Source organism: Papilio machaon, chromosome 9, assembly GCF_912999745.1.
Source record: "Papilio machaon chromosome 9, ilPapMach1.1, whole genome shotgun sequence".
Lineage (NCBI taxonomy): Eukaryota > Metazoa > Arthropoda > Insecta > Lepidoptera > Papilionidae > Papilio > Papilio machaon.
In genome coordinates this window covers 8,088,180-8,107,350 of record NC_059994.1, presented here as the reverse complement: position 1 = coordinate 8,107,350, position 19,171 = coordinate 8,088,180, and the positions used below count along the sequence as shown (strand labels likewise).

At 34.7% G+C, this 19,171-nt stretch overlaps 1 protein-coding gene across 1 annotated transcript; it reads right to left on the bottom strand.

The window, feature by feature from the left end:
• Positions 1–449: 449 nt before the first annotated feature.
• Positions 450–14,841, bottom strand: LOC106711825 (synaptic vesicle glycoprotein 2B). The gene is made up of 11 exons (XM_045679278.1): positions 14,659–14,841; positions 11,804–11,884; positions 5,024–5,185; positions 3,302–3,469; positions 2,991–3,107; positions 2,455–2,687; positions 2,028–2,200; positions 1,621–1,861; positions 1,037–1,317; positions 706–833; positions 450–615 (listed from the first exon to the last, which is right to left on the bottom strand). Exons 1-11 carry the CDS (start codon positions 14,690–14,692, stop codon positions 488–490), a joined length of 1,746 nt encoding a protein of 581 aa, XP_045535234.1. The 5' UTR covers positions 14,693–14,841; the 3' UTR covers positions 450–487.
• Positions 14,842–19,171: the final 4,330 nt, after the last annotated feature.

Here is a 19,171-nt window from a genome sequence, read left to right as displayed (position 1 = left end):
ATAAATAAAAATTATTCTAAGTAATGTTAAGTTTTTCATTTGAAAATTATGTTAAAAGCATTTCATTTTACACAAACATTTAAATAACTAATTTAGTTATTACATTATGTATTTCCACAAATAAAAGGCCAAATCAATATTTTAAGGCACAGACATCTCTAAATCTTTAGTCTAGTAATATTAATTATATCACACTGCAATACATATCCTATATTGGAACGACATCTTTCATTTTATATATGAATAGTAAATGTGCAAGCCCATTATGAAGTCAATCTTAGTGTGAGTTTTCACTGTCATCACTTTCATTGAAAACATCTAGATTACAATGTTTAATACAACTGTTAAATTTTACGGTTAAGACAGCACTTTATTATATAACCAACTGATATTTTAGGTTATTTAATATAATCTTCTAAACATATTATAATTGTCAACTTTATCACTTCACAATAAATCTCCGCTTGTAGTCTCTATTTATCTTCCATTACATATGAGTGGAGATGTATCTGTCTAGTCCTGTGTACTTCTCACTTTCTTGTTCAGTCTTATCTTCTACTGATTCGTTGTTATTGTGTTCATCTAGTTTTATCATCATGATCGCACCAATTGAAACTGTAAAAGTATCGTACACATTGATTACAAATATTTAACTGACACATTGGAAAATAAACACTAAAATAATCCAAAATATTGAGACTTTACTTGTTAATAAGCCGGCTACAGAGATGAAGGGCGCGGGGCAGGAGTAGTCCAACAGGACTCCTACCGCCAAGTTGGATACTACGCCACCAGCGCGGCCCCACCACGCGCCCCAGCACACACCCAGCCCACTGTATAAGTAAAATCAAATTGAATAACATCTTATTACGTCTTGTATTACTGCCACATGCACTGTTGTTCAATGGTTACTAAGGAAATTCGTCATTACAGATTTAATATGAGAAAACTAAGGAATCGAAAAAAGTAATCACAAAGGGACTGAATGCGGCAGCTAAATTGTGTAATTACATAAGCCGCAATTTTGTTGCCTCACCTCAATTTGGCTGGCAGTGCGTGCAGGAGTAGTCTAATCAGCAATACATTGCCATTCAGCGAGGCGGCGTTCAGCGCTGCAGCCGCTGCAACCGCCAACTTACTGGAGGTCGCGCAGGAGCAAGCGCAAGCCGCAAGACACGCGCAAGCCAGGGCGCATGCCAGCGTGCACGCCGCGGCTGCCCGCTGTACTCCGCGCGCTCCCCCGCGCCCACTCAGTACTGCGCACGCAGCATTTCCGAGCACACAGCACACACCCACTATTAGACCAGACGTAAACACCTGCGAATATATTAGCCACTATAATCTCAAATCGATACTTATGATGTCACGAACAATGCCCTTAATAGCGGATTTATTTTTACTATTGTCTAACATTGATTCGACGGCCATAAGATTAACATTGCCAAGGGGCATTAGACTTGTTTAATTATCTTAATTTTTAAGGTCTGTTGTTTAGGTTGTTCTCACTGTGTTCACACACGTTTCGTTAGAACTTTTAGAGTGGTTTGGACATGTAAACGCGAGATAAAGCATATTTATGTTCCTTACTTTTAAATAGTTTTGACACAAAAGTGTACTTACAGCGCTATCAATGTTCTCATCACACCTAACACTACTTCCTACTCCCTCATACGCGTTGAAAAGTGTTCCATTGAACCTGTCTATTTCTGAATTGTGGTCATGAACTTTGGACAAGTCCTTCCAAGCGACGTTGCTGGCATTGAATAGCTTTGCGGTTTCAGGTATGCTACGAGCAAATGCGCATTCCTTGCCTTGCATGCGAAGCAGTAGTTCAGGGATCCAGAGATTCAGACCGAAACCGCTAGAATTAATAATAAAAAAAATAGCATTTACGAAGTAGATTTGAGAAATATTTAGGGGAATATGATCTGATTTTGCCAATTCAAAGAAAGAAATAAAATCCTTAATTTTCTTGTTATAGTTGCTTAATAAAAAAGCAACCCCTAGAAATAAAGATAAATACTTACGCAGCCATATTTGCGAAGAAAACGAAAAGAATCAGGGTTGATTTCAAAGCGTATGCCTTAGACACAAATATCTTCAAGTCCTTCAATACCCCAATGAACAAGAGCTTCGTTCTGTTCTCTTCTCCATTAACAGTCTTTGCCACGAATAAATTATCGGTTATCAACTTCTTTACCTACGAGTCAATTGATTTAAAGTTTAATAAGACATTTGTTTAGTGTAATATATTTTTTGTTACCAGACTACACATATTTTATTAGTACTATTGCGTAAAAATAGATTTTCTTATTGCTACATCTACCTCGAAAAAGAGCACTTTTCAACTGTCGAATTTAACACTTTTAACTTTTAGCTTCAAAGGAGTCAAATCAGAGTATTTCTTATGTGCTAATTGGAATAAATAATTGATAGAAAACAAAGTAATAAAACCTTAAATTCTCCAGCAAATCCCATATTGCATCTATGTATTTTAGCCAATAACTTCAGCGCCATCTCACTCCTGTTGGTATCACAGAGCAGTCGAGGACTCTCCGGTAGCAGCAACACCCACATGCCAGCCAAGAAGCCCGGAATACTGCCCAGTGCCAGGTAGAGCCGCCAGGAATGTATAGGCAGCTGGGAGTGGCTCTCCAACTTGAATGGTATCACCAACCATGCTACGGCTGTAGACAACCATATTTTTTAAAAACAACCAATTAAAAAAAAACACAGATTGATTGTACCCCTTTTTTGTATCGGGCGAGAAAATCTTCAATTTATAGGCTGCCTTCTGTGAGGAGCCTTGTGTGGTTATATGAAACTAAAAACCTGTCGGTAGCCATCTTCAATTGCGATGGAAAAGAGTCCAGGTATCTCCAAAAGAACGGATCAGGGTTCGACTGACTGTGCACCAGGGAAAACTATGAATGGAAGCTGCCGCTTATTAAATCGTTCAGTCTTTTAGTACACAATAACTTGGTAATTACCAGGTAGTATGAGCCAGGCGGCCACGAAGCTCATGCCGGTTATGTTTAGGTACAGTTGGCGACGCTTCACACCCACCAGGTCTGATAAGTACGTAAACACGATCGTTGAAGGACCACCTGCAAGTAATTGTTAAAAAAAAATAATTATACTAATACTCCTTATTTACTACATCTTTATCGTTGCATTGCAAGAAAAATTAAGAAAGGATTAAATTGATTCAAATCAGAAAGATTGAGTACCAAACTAAAATTTTACCTAAAAAATCGGACGAATCATAGAACCCCCTAGCAATGGCAGTAAGAATACTAACCAATTAAGAAACCATTAACAGTTCTCGCTGCGAGCAGTATACGGTAGTCAGACACGGTGCTCTGAGCCAACAGTATGACAGAGTCGATGAGGAGAGTAGCGCTGAGGATAGTCCGTCTGCCGAAGACATCCGCAACTATTCCCCAGAAAAAAGCACTGGCAACGCCACCTGGAATAAAATTAAAACTAAATTATAGAAACATATCTGGCATATAAGATGAAAATATTGATTCTAAAATTATGAAAACTTCCAACATTGAAGACAACAATTTTTCATAAATATGAATGGTAAATATGAAATCATCAATAATATTTTTAAGGACATAACTTTACATCATTTTAAACCTTAAACGCACAATTAAACTTAAAGTGAAACAGAAACAATATCAATCAGTTTTTAGACGCAAAAGGCCACTGTACATTTGCATGATGTAATTCGGTAGTTTCATTTGAATTGGATGCTAAAAAATTCTATAAAAGGGAATCAATTTGCTAACAAATTCACTGTTACAACAACAGGATGACGTCACAATTTTTTTAAAACAATCTGATCAATATAACTTCCTCAGATGTGACAAGTCTATTTTTCATGACAATGCAACTTATGTATATTGCGGTTTTGTTGGTTTTTCCAAAACTTATTTAACTCCTCAGATACAATAATCATACATTTTCTACATTTAAAATGATCGCGACATAATCCCACTTTAGTCCAAGCTAGAAACTCGACTCTCTGAGTATAGCCTGAGGCAAAAAACCCGACTGTATAGTTGGATGACCTAGCTTACTAGACATGTCTTTTTTGTAGACTATATCATAGAAGTAAAAGACAAGTATTAACTAGAAACTCGTGCACTCTTTGACAAGAATAGAGACGGGAAAGACTAGTGTTGAAAGAAGACATAAGAAACACTGACATGGATCAAATTATGTTAACAAAGAAATAATGTGTATACGCATATGTACGCATCATAAACAACCCTTTTATAGAGTAGGACATTGGAAAAATTCCTACTTTACTTCCATTGAAAAGGATATAATAACTAACGTTCATATTAAAACAATAAGACGCCGACTGTCTTGTAACGATCGCATTTAACTGAATAAACAATGATATAAATTATAAATAAAATTTGATAAGAATTACTGTGTGAAACAAACAGTCCATATTACCCGGAACACTAACAGTGCCTTATATCTATTACTAAGGACGTTCCTTTTTGAATACACTTATTGTTCTTCTAATAGTCAGAAGTATAAAGATGTTCACGGCTAATATTTGTAGCTTAGGGTCTATTCAGCTGCAAAAAGTCGTCAGGAATCTTTTACGGCGGAATAAAATCATCTGAACGTTCAATACCATTATGACGTTACAAGCTCATGATGTGATATCAACCAGCAATCCCCACCTTGCTACATCTAATCTATATATATATAAAAGAAAGTCGTGTTAGTTACACTATTTATAACTCAAGAACGGCTGAATCGATTTGACTGAAAATTGATGGGCAGGTAGCTTAGAACCAGGAAACGGACATAGGATCATTTTTACCCCGTTTTCTATTTTTTATTCCGCGCGGACGGAGTCGCGGGAAAAAGCTAGTAATATGATATAATCCGTAATATTTTTATTTATATTTTACATGATGCATGAGTTGTGCTGTGGCCGCGCCTATTTCTGCCTACCGCTTTGGATTACGGGAGTGAGTTATCATTTTCTTACCGCACATAAACGCCATGTTGACAAGTCCTGCCTGGTATGTAGTTAGGCGCAACTCGCATTTGGCGGCCGGCAGTACGTAAGACATCACGCAGTTCTGCACGCCCGTCGTGAAGAACGCGCATGCGCACGCACCCAATACGCTCCGGCTGAAGCGACCATATCCTGCAATTTAACCACAAACACATTTTTTTATAAGATAAGGGGGTAAACAAGCAGCTGGAACACCAAGTTGTTGATCGACGCCCATGGACATATGAAATACCAGAAGAACTGCAGATGCGTTGCCGACCTTTGAGATAGTGAAACGAGAAAATAGAGTAAGTGAAGGATGAAGATAATATGTACAGCAGAGCACTTCGTACAGAGGAATATGAATGGAGTACTCGCTCTTTATAATAATTAATCTTATCTATCTATATCTATCTTCTATATATATAAAAGAAAGTTGTGTTAGTTACACCATTTATAACTCAAGAACGGCTGAATCGATTTGACTGAAAATTGGTGGGCAGGTAGCTTAGAACCAGGAAACGGACATAGGATAATTTTTACCCCGTTTTCTATTTTTTATTCCGCGCCGACGGAGTCGCGGGTAAAAGCTTGTAAATCATAGATAACAGATACTTTACAAAAGATTGAAAACGAATAATTAGCAAAACACATTTGCGTATTGTACGTTACAGTGAATTAATTCCTTTGCAGTTTACAATATAATTAACGATATACGCTTGTATTAGATGTGTCTTGGCCAATATTTACAGGCAGTGAAAATTCGTGATTATAGAATCTAGAACTGACAAGAAACCTAGTATATAATAATTCGCACATCTGAATCATTTGATTCACAATGAATAGTCGACTATTTGAACAATAGCAGAGCAGATGTTTACTTAGGCATGGTATTGTGCGCGCCGTACGAACACATCTCAATGGCTGACACACGCTTTCGTACGATCTTTGGTCTCTATTGACAGTTTATTTATCAAACTCATAATAAATATATATAAAAATAGCTGTCGCCCGCGACTCTGTCCGCGCGGAATACAAAAAATGCACACAAGATAAAAGAGTTCCTATGTCCGTCTCCTAGTTCTAAGCTACCTCCCCATCAATTTTCAGCTAAATCAGTTCGACCGTTATAAATAGTGTAACTAACACAACTTTCTTTTATATATATAGATAGATAGATAAATATATTTAGAACAGTAATAAATATCAATACTGGTAATAAAAACGAAATAGTCATATTACTACGGTTACAAAGTTTTTTTTTTAAATTCCGCACGAACCGAGTCGCGGGCGACAGCTAGTTTTTAAAATAAAGCAGGATTTTAAATATAGCAGACAAAGCAAAATGAAATGGCAGTCAATATGTATGATGTCCCCCAGCAATACAGTCAAGAGCCCCTACTTACGAACTGTGGCAGCCGCCATCCAACATCCGTCCGGATACCACACGCTATTGCCAATTTTATCTCCAATAATAACCAACAGAAATATGAACTATGTAAAAATGATCTCGATAAAAAAAAAACAATAGTAAATTACATATTTCATTCACAGAAGTTAATTCAAAGAAGTTCAAGGTGTGTTTTTTTTCCTAATATTGTTATTTGACTTCAGTTAATATTATAATTAAAAATTAATTAATGTCTAACTAAACCATAGTTCTGAAGCGTGACATTTAAGCAAAATACAATATGTTATTTCAGCAGTTTTCATTTCATCAGTACGTGAAGACATTAACCAATATATTTATTTCACAGTAAGCGTTATAGAACGTGTTACATAAATGTAAATTACAATAAGTACAAAAACATAGTTTTGTAACATAAACTATCGCGCGTAATGACACCCTTTGCATAACACTTTGTATATCACACTGTGATTTAAATTAAAAAAAATATGTTAAGATATTCGGCCTCAATAAGCTCAGAAACTAATATACTCCAAATAAGCCAATTTTACCGAGAGATAATAGGTTGATTGGATTGAACCCACGACTACAAGATCTGTAATCTGTACCCTTAACCATTGGGCAATTGACACTTCATATAATGAATGTTACGAGAAGGGAAGGTCGTTAATAAAACCAACTATATCTATCTTCTATACGAGTATATATAAAAGAAAGTCGTGTTAGTTACACTATTTATAACTCAAGAACGGCTGAATCGATTTGACTGAAAATTGGTGGGCAGGTAGCTTAGAACCAGGAAACGGACATAGGATAATTTTTACCCCGTTTTCTATTTTTTATTCCGCGCGGACGGAGTCGCGGGTAAAAGCTAGTTTAAGATAATATAACACGTGCGCAGAAGCTTTATCGATAGTCTTGTGTCGTCACGCCTTAACTGACGGCAAGGAGCAGACGAGCGCGGTGTCAGTGTGATGGGTAGTCCCCTGCAAACCTTCTGCTCGCAGCTAATACAAATAATATAGAAAGGTAACTAATAAAAATCTTGGGAAGAACATCACAGTCAAACAAGTATGTCTAGCCCAGTGAGAGAGGCGCTGCTATCGGTTCTGTTAGAAAATATATAAAACCTACATGGACATAGAAAATGACATTTAAAAAACAAATGACATGACAGCTACAATATGAAAAAGATCTCGCGATTAAAAGGGGCGCTAGTGAGTTATCATAATTTAGTTTAAACTAGCTTTTACCCGCGACTCCGTTCGCGCGGAATAAAAAAATAGAAAACGGGGTAAAATTTATCCTATGTCCGTTTCCTGGTTCTAAGCTACCTGCCACCCAATTTTCAGTCATATCGATTCAGCCGTTCTTGAGTTATAAATAGTGTAACTAACACGACTTTCTTTTATATATATAGAAATTATGCCCACCGGGTCAGATAAATTTATCGGTCTATTACTTACAGCTGTTTTTGTTTACCAAAACGCTGTCATCATCACAAAGTCTAAGAAAGGGATTGAATATGTTTGGAGCGAAATTATGAAAGGATATTTTTACAATAAGACAAAAATCTGGGTCAAAAATATGATAGCAACATAAAAAAGAAACAGACAAAATTGATAACCTTCTTTAGAAATTCGATATAATTATGTAATTGTTACAGTTAATACAGGTGTAAGATAATAATTAAAATTTATTAGCACATTTTGAACAACACAATTATTGTTAACTAGCGAAATGTGAAAGCGTATCGCAAATATTTCATTATTACATTAGAGGAAATATTATTGTAAAAAAAAAATGTTTTTTTTTTATTAGGTTATGAGTGCCAGTGACAGAAGTTCGTTTTTAGCCGACTTCAAAAAGAAGGAGGTTTTCAATTCGACTGTATTTTTTTTTATGTGTGTTATCCATACTTACCATACAGAGAATTCATATGGACTAGAACGCATATCGTAGTAATGTTTATATGGATGCATGTTTGTTTGACGGTATCTCCGGAACGGATCAACGAATCTCGATGAAATTTGGCATAAATGTTGAACATAGTCTGGAAGAACACTTAGGCTACTGATTAGGTTTTTTTATTATTCTGCGCGGAAGGAGTCGCGGGTGACAGCTATTTTCTACATAAAATTTATGTCAAAAATTATCTTCAATACCTTTAAAAATATAAAACCTTTCATACAATAACTATGGGAGTTATTAGTAGCATTTTATATATACAAAAATGACAGTAACGAACTACAAAAGTCTAGCATTGGCCTAACTATGCATCATTTGCTCAACAAATATACTAGGAAAGAGCTAAAAGACTAGCGTGACTGGGGAATAGAAGGGAAGTTGTAATGGTCACGTGACCTTAATACACAGAACCTAATTCACTTATAAATTGTTTGGAGAAACGACAGAAAAATTATGACGGGTTTAATTTACAAACAAATGAAAAATGACAGCTTATTTCTTAATTGAAAATCCAAAAAATCTGATTGTACTCGTATACTTTATGACATTCAAGGGAAAAATAAGAAGCGACATCTCAAGTGTCAAAATTGATCCACTCAAAGCTTAAGGGATTCCTAACTGGTGTTTCCTGTCAGACCGATCAGCCTTGTAGATTTTTTTTACACTGGTTAGATTGTTTGTATTGATTCTATCGACCCTATAGGATTTTTTTAACATCCATCATAACTGACTTTAGTTAATTCTAAGTACTTAATACTTACTTATTTATTTGTTTTTCTAGAAATTAGGTTTTCTATCTCTCACGAAATACTAAGAATTACGTAAAAACGCTCAATGAACTTATCTATCCAGCTGCAGTTCCCGGCTTACTATTGAATTGCTTACATCCCGTTCTTCAGATACATAGCCACGGAATAATGCACTTTACGTACATCGCATAGTACTGCTATAAGTCCAATACCAATGTCAACAAACAACATGAAGTCGACAAACAACCGTAAGGGTTATTATTCCACGATAACCCTTACCTTTGTGCTTGCATTGCATTAAAAGAACGGAATTTTTTTACACAGTACAAACAAAATAAAAAAGTACTTTCCTTGTTGTTTAGTTTTGTTAACTTTTCGCAAGAAAAACTACAAACTACAATAGTTAAATACCATATTGAAATCTTGAATATTTACATGCCATGAACCTTCAGTGTTTTCCAAAATTTCTGTCACAACAAACGGTCTTATGTAATTTAGATCTATGCACTACTTTAGAAAAATAGCTTAATTTATTTTCTTAATCTATTTTTATCGCTTGATTTTTATATTCTAAACTTATAGACCTGTAAATCGTAAAATGTAAATCGGAACCTAAGAGCGAAAGACATATAAACAATGAGAAAATGAAACGCAAAGTTTGCTCCACATTTGGTTTAGTGCTGTAAACCTCAGTACTAAATGATTCGTTGAAACAATCCGTAAATCCTTGGCAGAATAATATCAAAACAGTGATCACTTCGATCCCGGTTAGACTATAGGCGTACGCAAATGTAGTTTATTACCGATGACACAATTTAATGATAAAAATTTTTGAAATATGACTATTCGATTGAATTTCGACATTCTTTTATTGTTTTATTATTCTTTTTTTATCTTAGCTACATAGCCATCTAAATTTTTGGATACAATCTTGATATCTAAAGCTTGTCTCATGAATGCTGTGTACGTCTGTAAGTTCCTCTGTTTTTATTGTCTGTGTGTTTGTACCTGTTCGTGTTGAACATGCATTTGGTGTACTAGTGTATTATTATATTCATTTATTAAAGTAAAAAGTATACTGTCTCACTTCAAATCCATCACAAAGCGAAAATGAAGTTTTTTTTTTCACCTAAGACTAGGTAGGTTAGTGTTTCTAGGTTAATTGTTAGAATTGGCGACTAGCTAGCGCTTCCGGGCGGCTCGTTTCAATTGAGTACCGCAATTATACTTAGTGCTTTGATGTTCAATAAAAATGTCCAAATTACTGACGACTGTCAGATAATTACTTAAAGGGATTTTATAGGCAATCTAAGATAGTTATCTGCATAACTTTTTTAAAGACAACATGTTTTTGTACATGTTTTTCAACAGTGGAAACACGTTTAGTGCACAAGATGTTTTCTTACTACTGAGGTCGTTTAACGTTTTTAATCATTTAATTGGTACTGCAAATAAGAGTGTATCCAATTCCAGCGTTAAAATAAATTAATAGCAATTGTCGATAAAACCATCGGACTGTTAACTAGTAAAATGTTTTGAAATCAGTACAATTTAAAGCCAACCATATCATAGGTAGTTGCAAGAAAGAAGTAGCTTTTTTGATAAGAGAAGGGGGGCAAACGAGCGGCGGGAGCATCAAGGCTATCTTCGATGTCCATGGGCATCCTTACCACTAAAGGATCTGCAATTTCCGGGCCTTTGAAAGGTACGATTCTTGAAGGACCTAAAGTCATTTGATTTGGAAATACGCGTCTGTATAAGACATAAAATTCCGCGATAATAGCATCGTTGAGGAATGCCAACCATCCAGGTGGTGTAGACCTGGCGGTCAGTCGGCCGCAGGAATCGTTCCAAACAGTTTCCTCAGAACACTACACACGTCAAAGTTGACACTCGTATGTATAGGTATATAATTCAACTGTCAAAACGCTTTTACAAAAACATATTGCTACTAGCTGTCGCCCGCGACTGCGTCTGCGCGGCATTATAAAAAAAACTTAACAAGCAGCCTATGTATTCTTCCAGACTATGTTCTACACCTTTGCCAAATTTCATCAAGATCTGTTGAGCCGTTCCGGAGATACCTTCAGACAAACATCCATCCATCAGACAAGTAAGATTTTTTTTTTCGAAATTAATGAGAGCGATGACATTTCGTTCTAATTTATGACAAAAAAATTATTTACTTAACAACAATTGATTTACTCAAAATTTTAATCCTGTCCACTATCTCTAGATCAAAGTGTACATGTTAAATGGTACTTTCTAAGCCACTATACGATGAACAATTAATGTGTTTATATTTGAGACACGTTCCCATCGCGACGTAATTGTTTTAGTTATAAGGTAAGCTAGAATTGATGTGTAAGCTAGAATCAAGTCATAATTCATAACAACACGTGGATAAATCATATCTATCAATTAATAATGCTTAAATCAATTACGAACACATGTATAAAAGTTTAAAATAACACTGTGTATTGACCTACATGTGTCAAAAATTTGAAAAAGATTTTAAGAAAAAAAACACACATTAATATGTTCTATTCTCAGAACTCCGAGATATAGCTATTTTTTCGGTTTCCGAGCTATGACGTCATCATATAACTCGGCGGTTTTATTTGAAACATTTTATATGTAACTAACCAGCTGAATCCAAAGCAGTCTCATAATCGGCCACGCCCTGCGCTTGATCCTGGCTCTCGTTGCCGACGGTTTTATGTGTGGCTGAAACAAGACATTCAATTAAATATAATTCATATCCCTTAACTAATTTTTGCCCGCAACTTTGCCAGCGGGGAATTAAACAAAAAAAATTGCCATGTAACTCTCGCACACATAAGGTACTTTCCATGAAAAATTCAATCAAAATCGGTCTAGACGGATATTACCTGGAACAAAAGCGGACTTGCAGACAGACAGACAGGCAATCAGACGGATAAACATAGTCTATGAGCAAGCTGATAGTATAAATTGAAAAAGGCCTCCGGAAGCCTTCTAACACGCCTTACTTTTGTATTCTGAACACTCTTAGAGCTCTAAATCTATGGTTAAAACAAAAGAGTTTCAATTTTGACCCACACATAGCGAACGAGAGAGCGGAATAGTGTCGCCCATTAAAAAAAGTTAAACTGCATGTAAGTTATCCAAAGGTATGATTTCTTGAAATAATACAAACGAAGGATTACCTTTAAATAATATTTGTAATCGTAACAATCGTTATTATTGTTATTACCTTGCTAATGGGCCTGCCTTCACTGTTTGACATTTCTATTTCTGACACATGCTGATAATTTTCATTTGTTTATTTATTATACATTGGTTTCTGATACCAAAATGTTTGTATTAAACATGTCGTCGTCCCTGTCATTATCCTTAACAAAACAGAGATAACAATATGTTATAAACGGTGATTTTGGTTTCAAAAACCCACGATATGTTAAATATGTAGCATATTTACTTTTAACTAGCTGTTGCCCGCGACTCCGTCCGCGCGGAATTAAAAAAAACGTAATAAGTAGCCTATCTATGCCAAACTTCATCAAGATCCGTGGAGCCGTACCGGAGATACCTTCAAACAAACATCCATCCATCCATTCATCTAAACTTTCGTATTTATAATATTAGTAAGAAGTAAGATTGTTAAGGTCGCGTAAAATAGTAAAGGTTTTTTTTACAACGAAAGTACAATAATTTGACCCGTCTCTGAATCGGTTGGTCTTGAATCGTCTCTGATTGGAAAATGGTATATTTTCTATTTGTTTGATTCGTTTACCTTTTTGCCGATTTAATTTTATGAAAGGTATAAAATAGGTAATTTTTGATTTTTCAATTTAACACGGATGTTGATTACGACGATGTTTAATTTGACCCTGTTGCCTCCTATAGGCTACACGACTTCTATAGCTTGTGAGCTTAACATGTTACAAGTACGTACGAGCACTCTCCGCGACCACATCCTGAATTAAAATAAAATCTAGCAATAAACATAGCCTATGTTACTCAATGATATTGTAGCTTTCTAATGATAAAAGAATTTTTAAATTCAGTTCAGTAGTTTCTGAGTTTATTCATTACATATAAAAGTAGAAATCTTTCCTCATTACAATATAACTGTATAGAAAAAGTAGTTTTTCAGTTTCACTAATATCAATTTAAAGTTAGCATTACTCATACAAAATACAGCCATAAAATCAAAGTGAAATCATTTCCCTTCAATCGGGTAAATTAAAAGATTAAAAATTTCGTTTACATTACAATTTGAAAACCGTTGATGATTTATTTGCCGTGAAATTTAGTTGTGCATTTGAAAATGAGCACGTTTATGCGAGTTTCGAGGATTTTATCGGCGTTTTATAAGCGGCTCGATAACAACTCTTTGTGCTGCAATCGCTAACGACAACATACCACTATACCACTGATGTAACATACAGGGTGTTTTATTTTTGATAATAAGTTTTAAATTGGGGAGGGATTAGTTAGTTACAGCTGGTGTTATCCTGCATTTTACCCTAGAAACTTATATTCAGTATTTCTCCAACGAAACGAAATAGATGCAATGAGACCTTTAGCAATAAATATAATCTGTAACAATAAATCTCATCTAGATTTCAATGTTTTTTTTTCATATCATAAGGTGGCAAACAAGCAAGCCACCACCAGAATTCGCCGAAATAGCGAAGCGACCGATATCCATGGACATATGGAATCGCAGATGCGTTACCCACCCTTAATCGACGGAGGAGAGAACGAGAAAGAGGATTGTCCCTTCCTATGCGTGTCCACAGCTAAATCTACTTCTCCTTCCCAGCTTTATAAGAAAAGGAAGGAAGGGAACTAAACTTAGACCTTCGGCACGAACACTCATCTTTTTAATGAGAAACATGAAAAACAAATGTTGTAAAAAAAGTCAAATGCGCCCATCAAAGAAGAAAATGCGTAGACGACATTTACGGTACACACCTGATTTAATAACTGGGTATAAAATCATAAAGTATATTATTAATTTGGATCTAGAATCTTGATCTGTAATATTCAGTCTCACCTGTTCTGGAAACTATCGATGTACAATTTCAATACGTAAAAATAATTTAAAAAAAGAAAACACTAGCATTGTTCTTTGGAAATAAACAATTGACGAGTGGATTAAGTCGTCCTAAGCAATCATATTTGTTTCTACATTTAGAAGTTTAGTGAAGTTTTAAGAGAGAATTACTTTATCCGTTATCAGCGAAGTATCTAAGGTGGCGCAAAAATTGGGTTCAACTGGGAATGTTTTCCACATCGGGCTAACAAACTCTTTCTTCTTCAACTATAAAGGCATTTTTTTATATTTACTTAAAATTTGTTAAGAATTAAAAAACTTCAAATCATTTAATTTTTTTAGAGAAAATTAATTAAATTTTTAAATTTAATTACGTTATAACGTGCGTAATAATTTGAATATAAATATTGGGAAAAAATAAAAAGTACTTTTTTATGAAAATAGAAAAAATACTTACGAGTACCATCACTGGGTGCAACTTTACAGACCATATTGATTTACACAATTAAATATTTATATTTATTTCACAGGCATTCGTATTCGAACCCGGGACGTGGGGCAACAACACAACCTCCACATGCGACCGCGCAACACGCACTGGCCGTGGCATTGCCCACTTCTGCTGAACTGCACGCAAACGGTGGTCACTCACCACTCCGACTGTCAAAACAACACGCGTATATACTGAAAATTCTGAAAAATACTGAAAAAAAAAATATTAAAAGAAGTAAAATTCCAGATTATAAAATCATGAATAAAAAGGTATTGTTTTTGTAAGTACGAGTAAGTCATGTCATAGTTTTATTTTAATAGTTTACGACTCTATAGAAGCTAATGTAGATTCCAAATAAACCTTACAATTTTAAAAGTTAATTTCATAAATTTTTAACATTCATATTGCTATGAACGTTGAACGAATGTTTCATTTCAATTATGCGCCTGCTCAGGAACTAACGTCTGTTGTCAAATCATCTCTAACTTACACGACTTACGTAAGTTATAACTTGGAGATGATTGAGTTAAGTGAACGCAAGTGACCTGCGATGGCGCCTCACAGACACCAACAACCTCCGCAAAAACTAGTTCCCTCTGGATTTAGAATGAAAATCTGCTCCTAAGAATACATCAGGCGTAACAGCAAACTGCAACACTTAACTTATCCAACCAATTTATTAAAATTTAATCCTTATTTGATGGGAATAAGTTTGTATTTTGCATCATCAATGTTTGCTATTCAAGACATTTCTATTAAATTTATTGCAGGCGCTATTTTAAGATAGCTATTTCTAGCTTTGAACGTTTTAGTTATTTATTTACAAAGACATCGTTAAGTTGTTGTTAAGATTACCTTGACTTCTAATTAATAATGTTTATGCGTACAACATCGTTTATAGGGAAAGTGTTTACAAGTTTATTACTAATATTTATTATAGGTATAAATTAAACTTAGTGACTTAAGGAGAGCTTATACACAAACGTAAAACCAAACTGTAAATTCAAGTTAAACTAAAGTGTTAGAAATGCCTAATTCCTATTTACCTTAAAACTTACCGATTCCCAATTCCATTCAATTGTATCCAGACTATTGTAAAATTGTGTTTTAACTTAAAAATATTACGGCTGAATCGATTTGACTGAAAATTGGTGGGCAGGTAGCTTAGAACCAGGAAAAGGACATAGGATAATTTTTACCCCGTTTTCTATTTTTTATTCCGCGCGGACGGAGTCGCGGGTAAAAGCTAGTACTTAATATAAATCATTAATTTTCAAGCAATCTTAATTACATAAGACGATATATTACGTTGACTTATTTCCCCTGTATTTACATTTCCAATACACTTGTTAGCACTTATAACAGTCTAGCCGATAGATGGCGCCAGTCACTAAATATAAGGCATCAGGCACACGCTGAAGAAATATCGCGACAGTTGTCGTTAGTGTGGTAACCACCTTTATGTCTATGTTCTTTTGTTGCATACCACATACGTTTAGAGCTATTCCTAGAATAGCCTGCATATCAAAGGCTGGAATCTTAATTGTATTTAAAATTATGTGATATAATAACGGACGCGTAATTCAGTTTTATAGTGCATATAAAAATAAAACATTTTTTAAACTTAAATGGGAAACATAATGTCTGGTAGAAAAAGGTGCTAATTTCATTCTTTACGATCAGAGACATTTAATATATTTAGCAGTAGACAGGACAACACGAACCTGACCGCAATCCATAACATGTTACCATTTGGTACCAAATCTAGTTTGATACGCCCGCCTGAAAATTGACATATGCTTGCTACTGACTTAATTATTTTGGAATGTCCGCTCTATAACTAATTTATATGAACAACTGTCACCCGCGACTCCGTCAGACCGGAAATAAGAAAAAATTAGAAGTCTATATGTTCTTCCAGACAATGACCTACATCCATGCCTTTCATCCATCCAAACATTCACATTTATTATCTTAATAAGAAACTTTTAGCTCTTTCCGCTATCCATACCACTTTAATAGACTAAGCTTATTTCAAATACCGTAAACTGGTTGTAAATTGCGCCGGAGCAGCGCGGCGCCTGGCGATGTCTCCGTGCTTTCACTCTGCGTCTAGTAAATGATTATTAAAATCACATTACAGACAAATGAGATATGTCCAGAGATCTATGAACATTTACAACTAGGCTTCGAATAGTAAATGACTACCTTTCATGAACAAGTATCTAAGAATCGCTACAACTCAGTAGTTAAGTTGTACGCTCTTAGATTTAATAGAATGAGCCTGAAAATGTATCATTAATTTTTTTTTATTTAATTTAACTTCTGTGGCCTTTTGTTTTTTGTCTGACTTTTATGATTAACTAGCTTTTACCCGCGACTCCGTCCGCGCGGAATAAAAAAAATGCACACAAGATAAAAAAGTTCCTATGTCCATCTCCCAGTTCTAAGCTACCTCCCCATCAATTTTCAGCTAAATCAGTTCGACCGATCTTGAGTTATAAATAGTGTAACTAACACGACTTTATTTTATATATATATAGAGAGATAGATTAAAAGTTCATCCTAATCATGAATATCACGGAGTTTTGTTCTCAAAAATACTCAGTATTAGCTGTCACTCGCGACACCGTCCGTGCGGAATTGAATAAATAAACTTAGTAAGTAGCCTACGTGATCTTTCAGAATATGTTCTAAATCTGTGCCAAATCATCGAGATCTATGCAGTTGTTTTGGCGATACCTTCTAACAAACATCTATCCATCAAAACATTCGCATCTTACTAGTATTAGTCAGATATATTAACATTTTAAGGACTACCGCTAACTATATTAATTGAATAAATAAAAAGAAAAACAGAAATGTTAAATTGCTTTTTACCAAAATCATAAGGAATCTTATTCTGACTAAATATAAATAATACAATACAGTCAAATATGCTTATAAGTTATACGGGAATTTTAATACTGTGAAAAGTTTACTGAAATTAAAGTTATTAATAACATATTTACATATTGTAAGTCAGATTGCGTGCTTCAATTTAATCAATGAGACCTAAATCGACGTTGGTTTTAAACAGTTTAAGGTCATTCAGATCTTATAACGGTACATAACAGTAATTGGTTAAAGATGCTCACAAATATTAAACGGGTTTTTAATATTATAAATTACTCCTTTAAATCATACGATTCGATATTTTCTTGTAAAACCCCTGCCTTTAAAAAATACTAGCATTATATTAAGTTACCTTACTAATATTATAAACTAGCTTTTACCCGCGACTCCGTCCGCGCGGAAAAAAAAATGAAAACGGGGTAAAAATGATCCTATGTCCGTTTCCTGGTTCTAAGGTACCTGTCCACCAATTTTCAGTCAAATCGATTCAGCCGTTCTTGAGTTATAAATAGTGTAACTAACACGACTTTCTTTTATATATATAGAGATGCGAATGTTTAGATGCATGAATGGATGTTTATTAGAAGACATCTACACAAGCGCTTTGATGAAATTTCCCATAGATAGAACATTATCTGGAAAAACACTTAAGCTACTAATTTAGTTTTTTTTAATCCACGCGGATGGATTAGTAGGCAAAAGCTAGTAATCTAGTAAAATATATCAAAATCGTGGCAAAAAGTAAAACAGGTCATCTGCAACAACATTATGTGCAACAAATACGTTTCCTTCGTTTATTGGATAGAATAGTGAGTAAACTGAAAAAGTAGATTTCCATTTCCAATTCATCCACCACTCCGTCGAATCCAGCTTCCCTTCCCACCCTGTCCTTATTAGAAAAGGATAGGTAGGGACTTGAATAAAGTTGTCGTAATTTTGATTCAAATAAATTATTCATAGTCTTTAAAAATTTGATGTATTTATTCATATACGACTACGTCCACGTGGAATTAAAAAAAACTTTTAAAGTAGTCTATGTGTTCTTCCAGACTATGTTCTACATCTGTGCCAAGATCCGTTGAACCGATCTGGAGACACCTACTAACAAAAATCCATCCATTCATCCATCTAAACATTCGCATTTATAATATTAAGTTTTTTTTTCATGTGCAAAAGCTTCACTGTCTTAGCTGACAGAAAACGTTTTCAAAACATTTTAAAGACATGTTAAAAGAAAAACTTAAATACAATAACTATACAACCTCATTAAAACGTCTGAAAACTAATTTAAAAATGTCAAAAACTCAAAAAGGACAAAGTGTATAAAACACCGTATCCCGGAATCGAATCCCGCAGGAGTCAAGGCTCCGGCATTGACCGATGACCGTGTGCTGTGTACAGTCAAGTCATAAATCAAACTCTGTACATGTAACGTTAAGGCACACCTCGACTTTGAACCTGGAATGTTGTGCACAAAAGTGTTATCGAAAATATTCAATTTTTTTATTTAATTAAAGTCCTTTATGTTATTGATTTTATTCAATTCAAGCTGTTTATAAATGTTACAAATATCTATAGATAG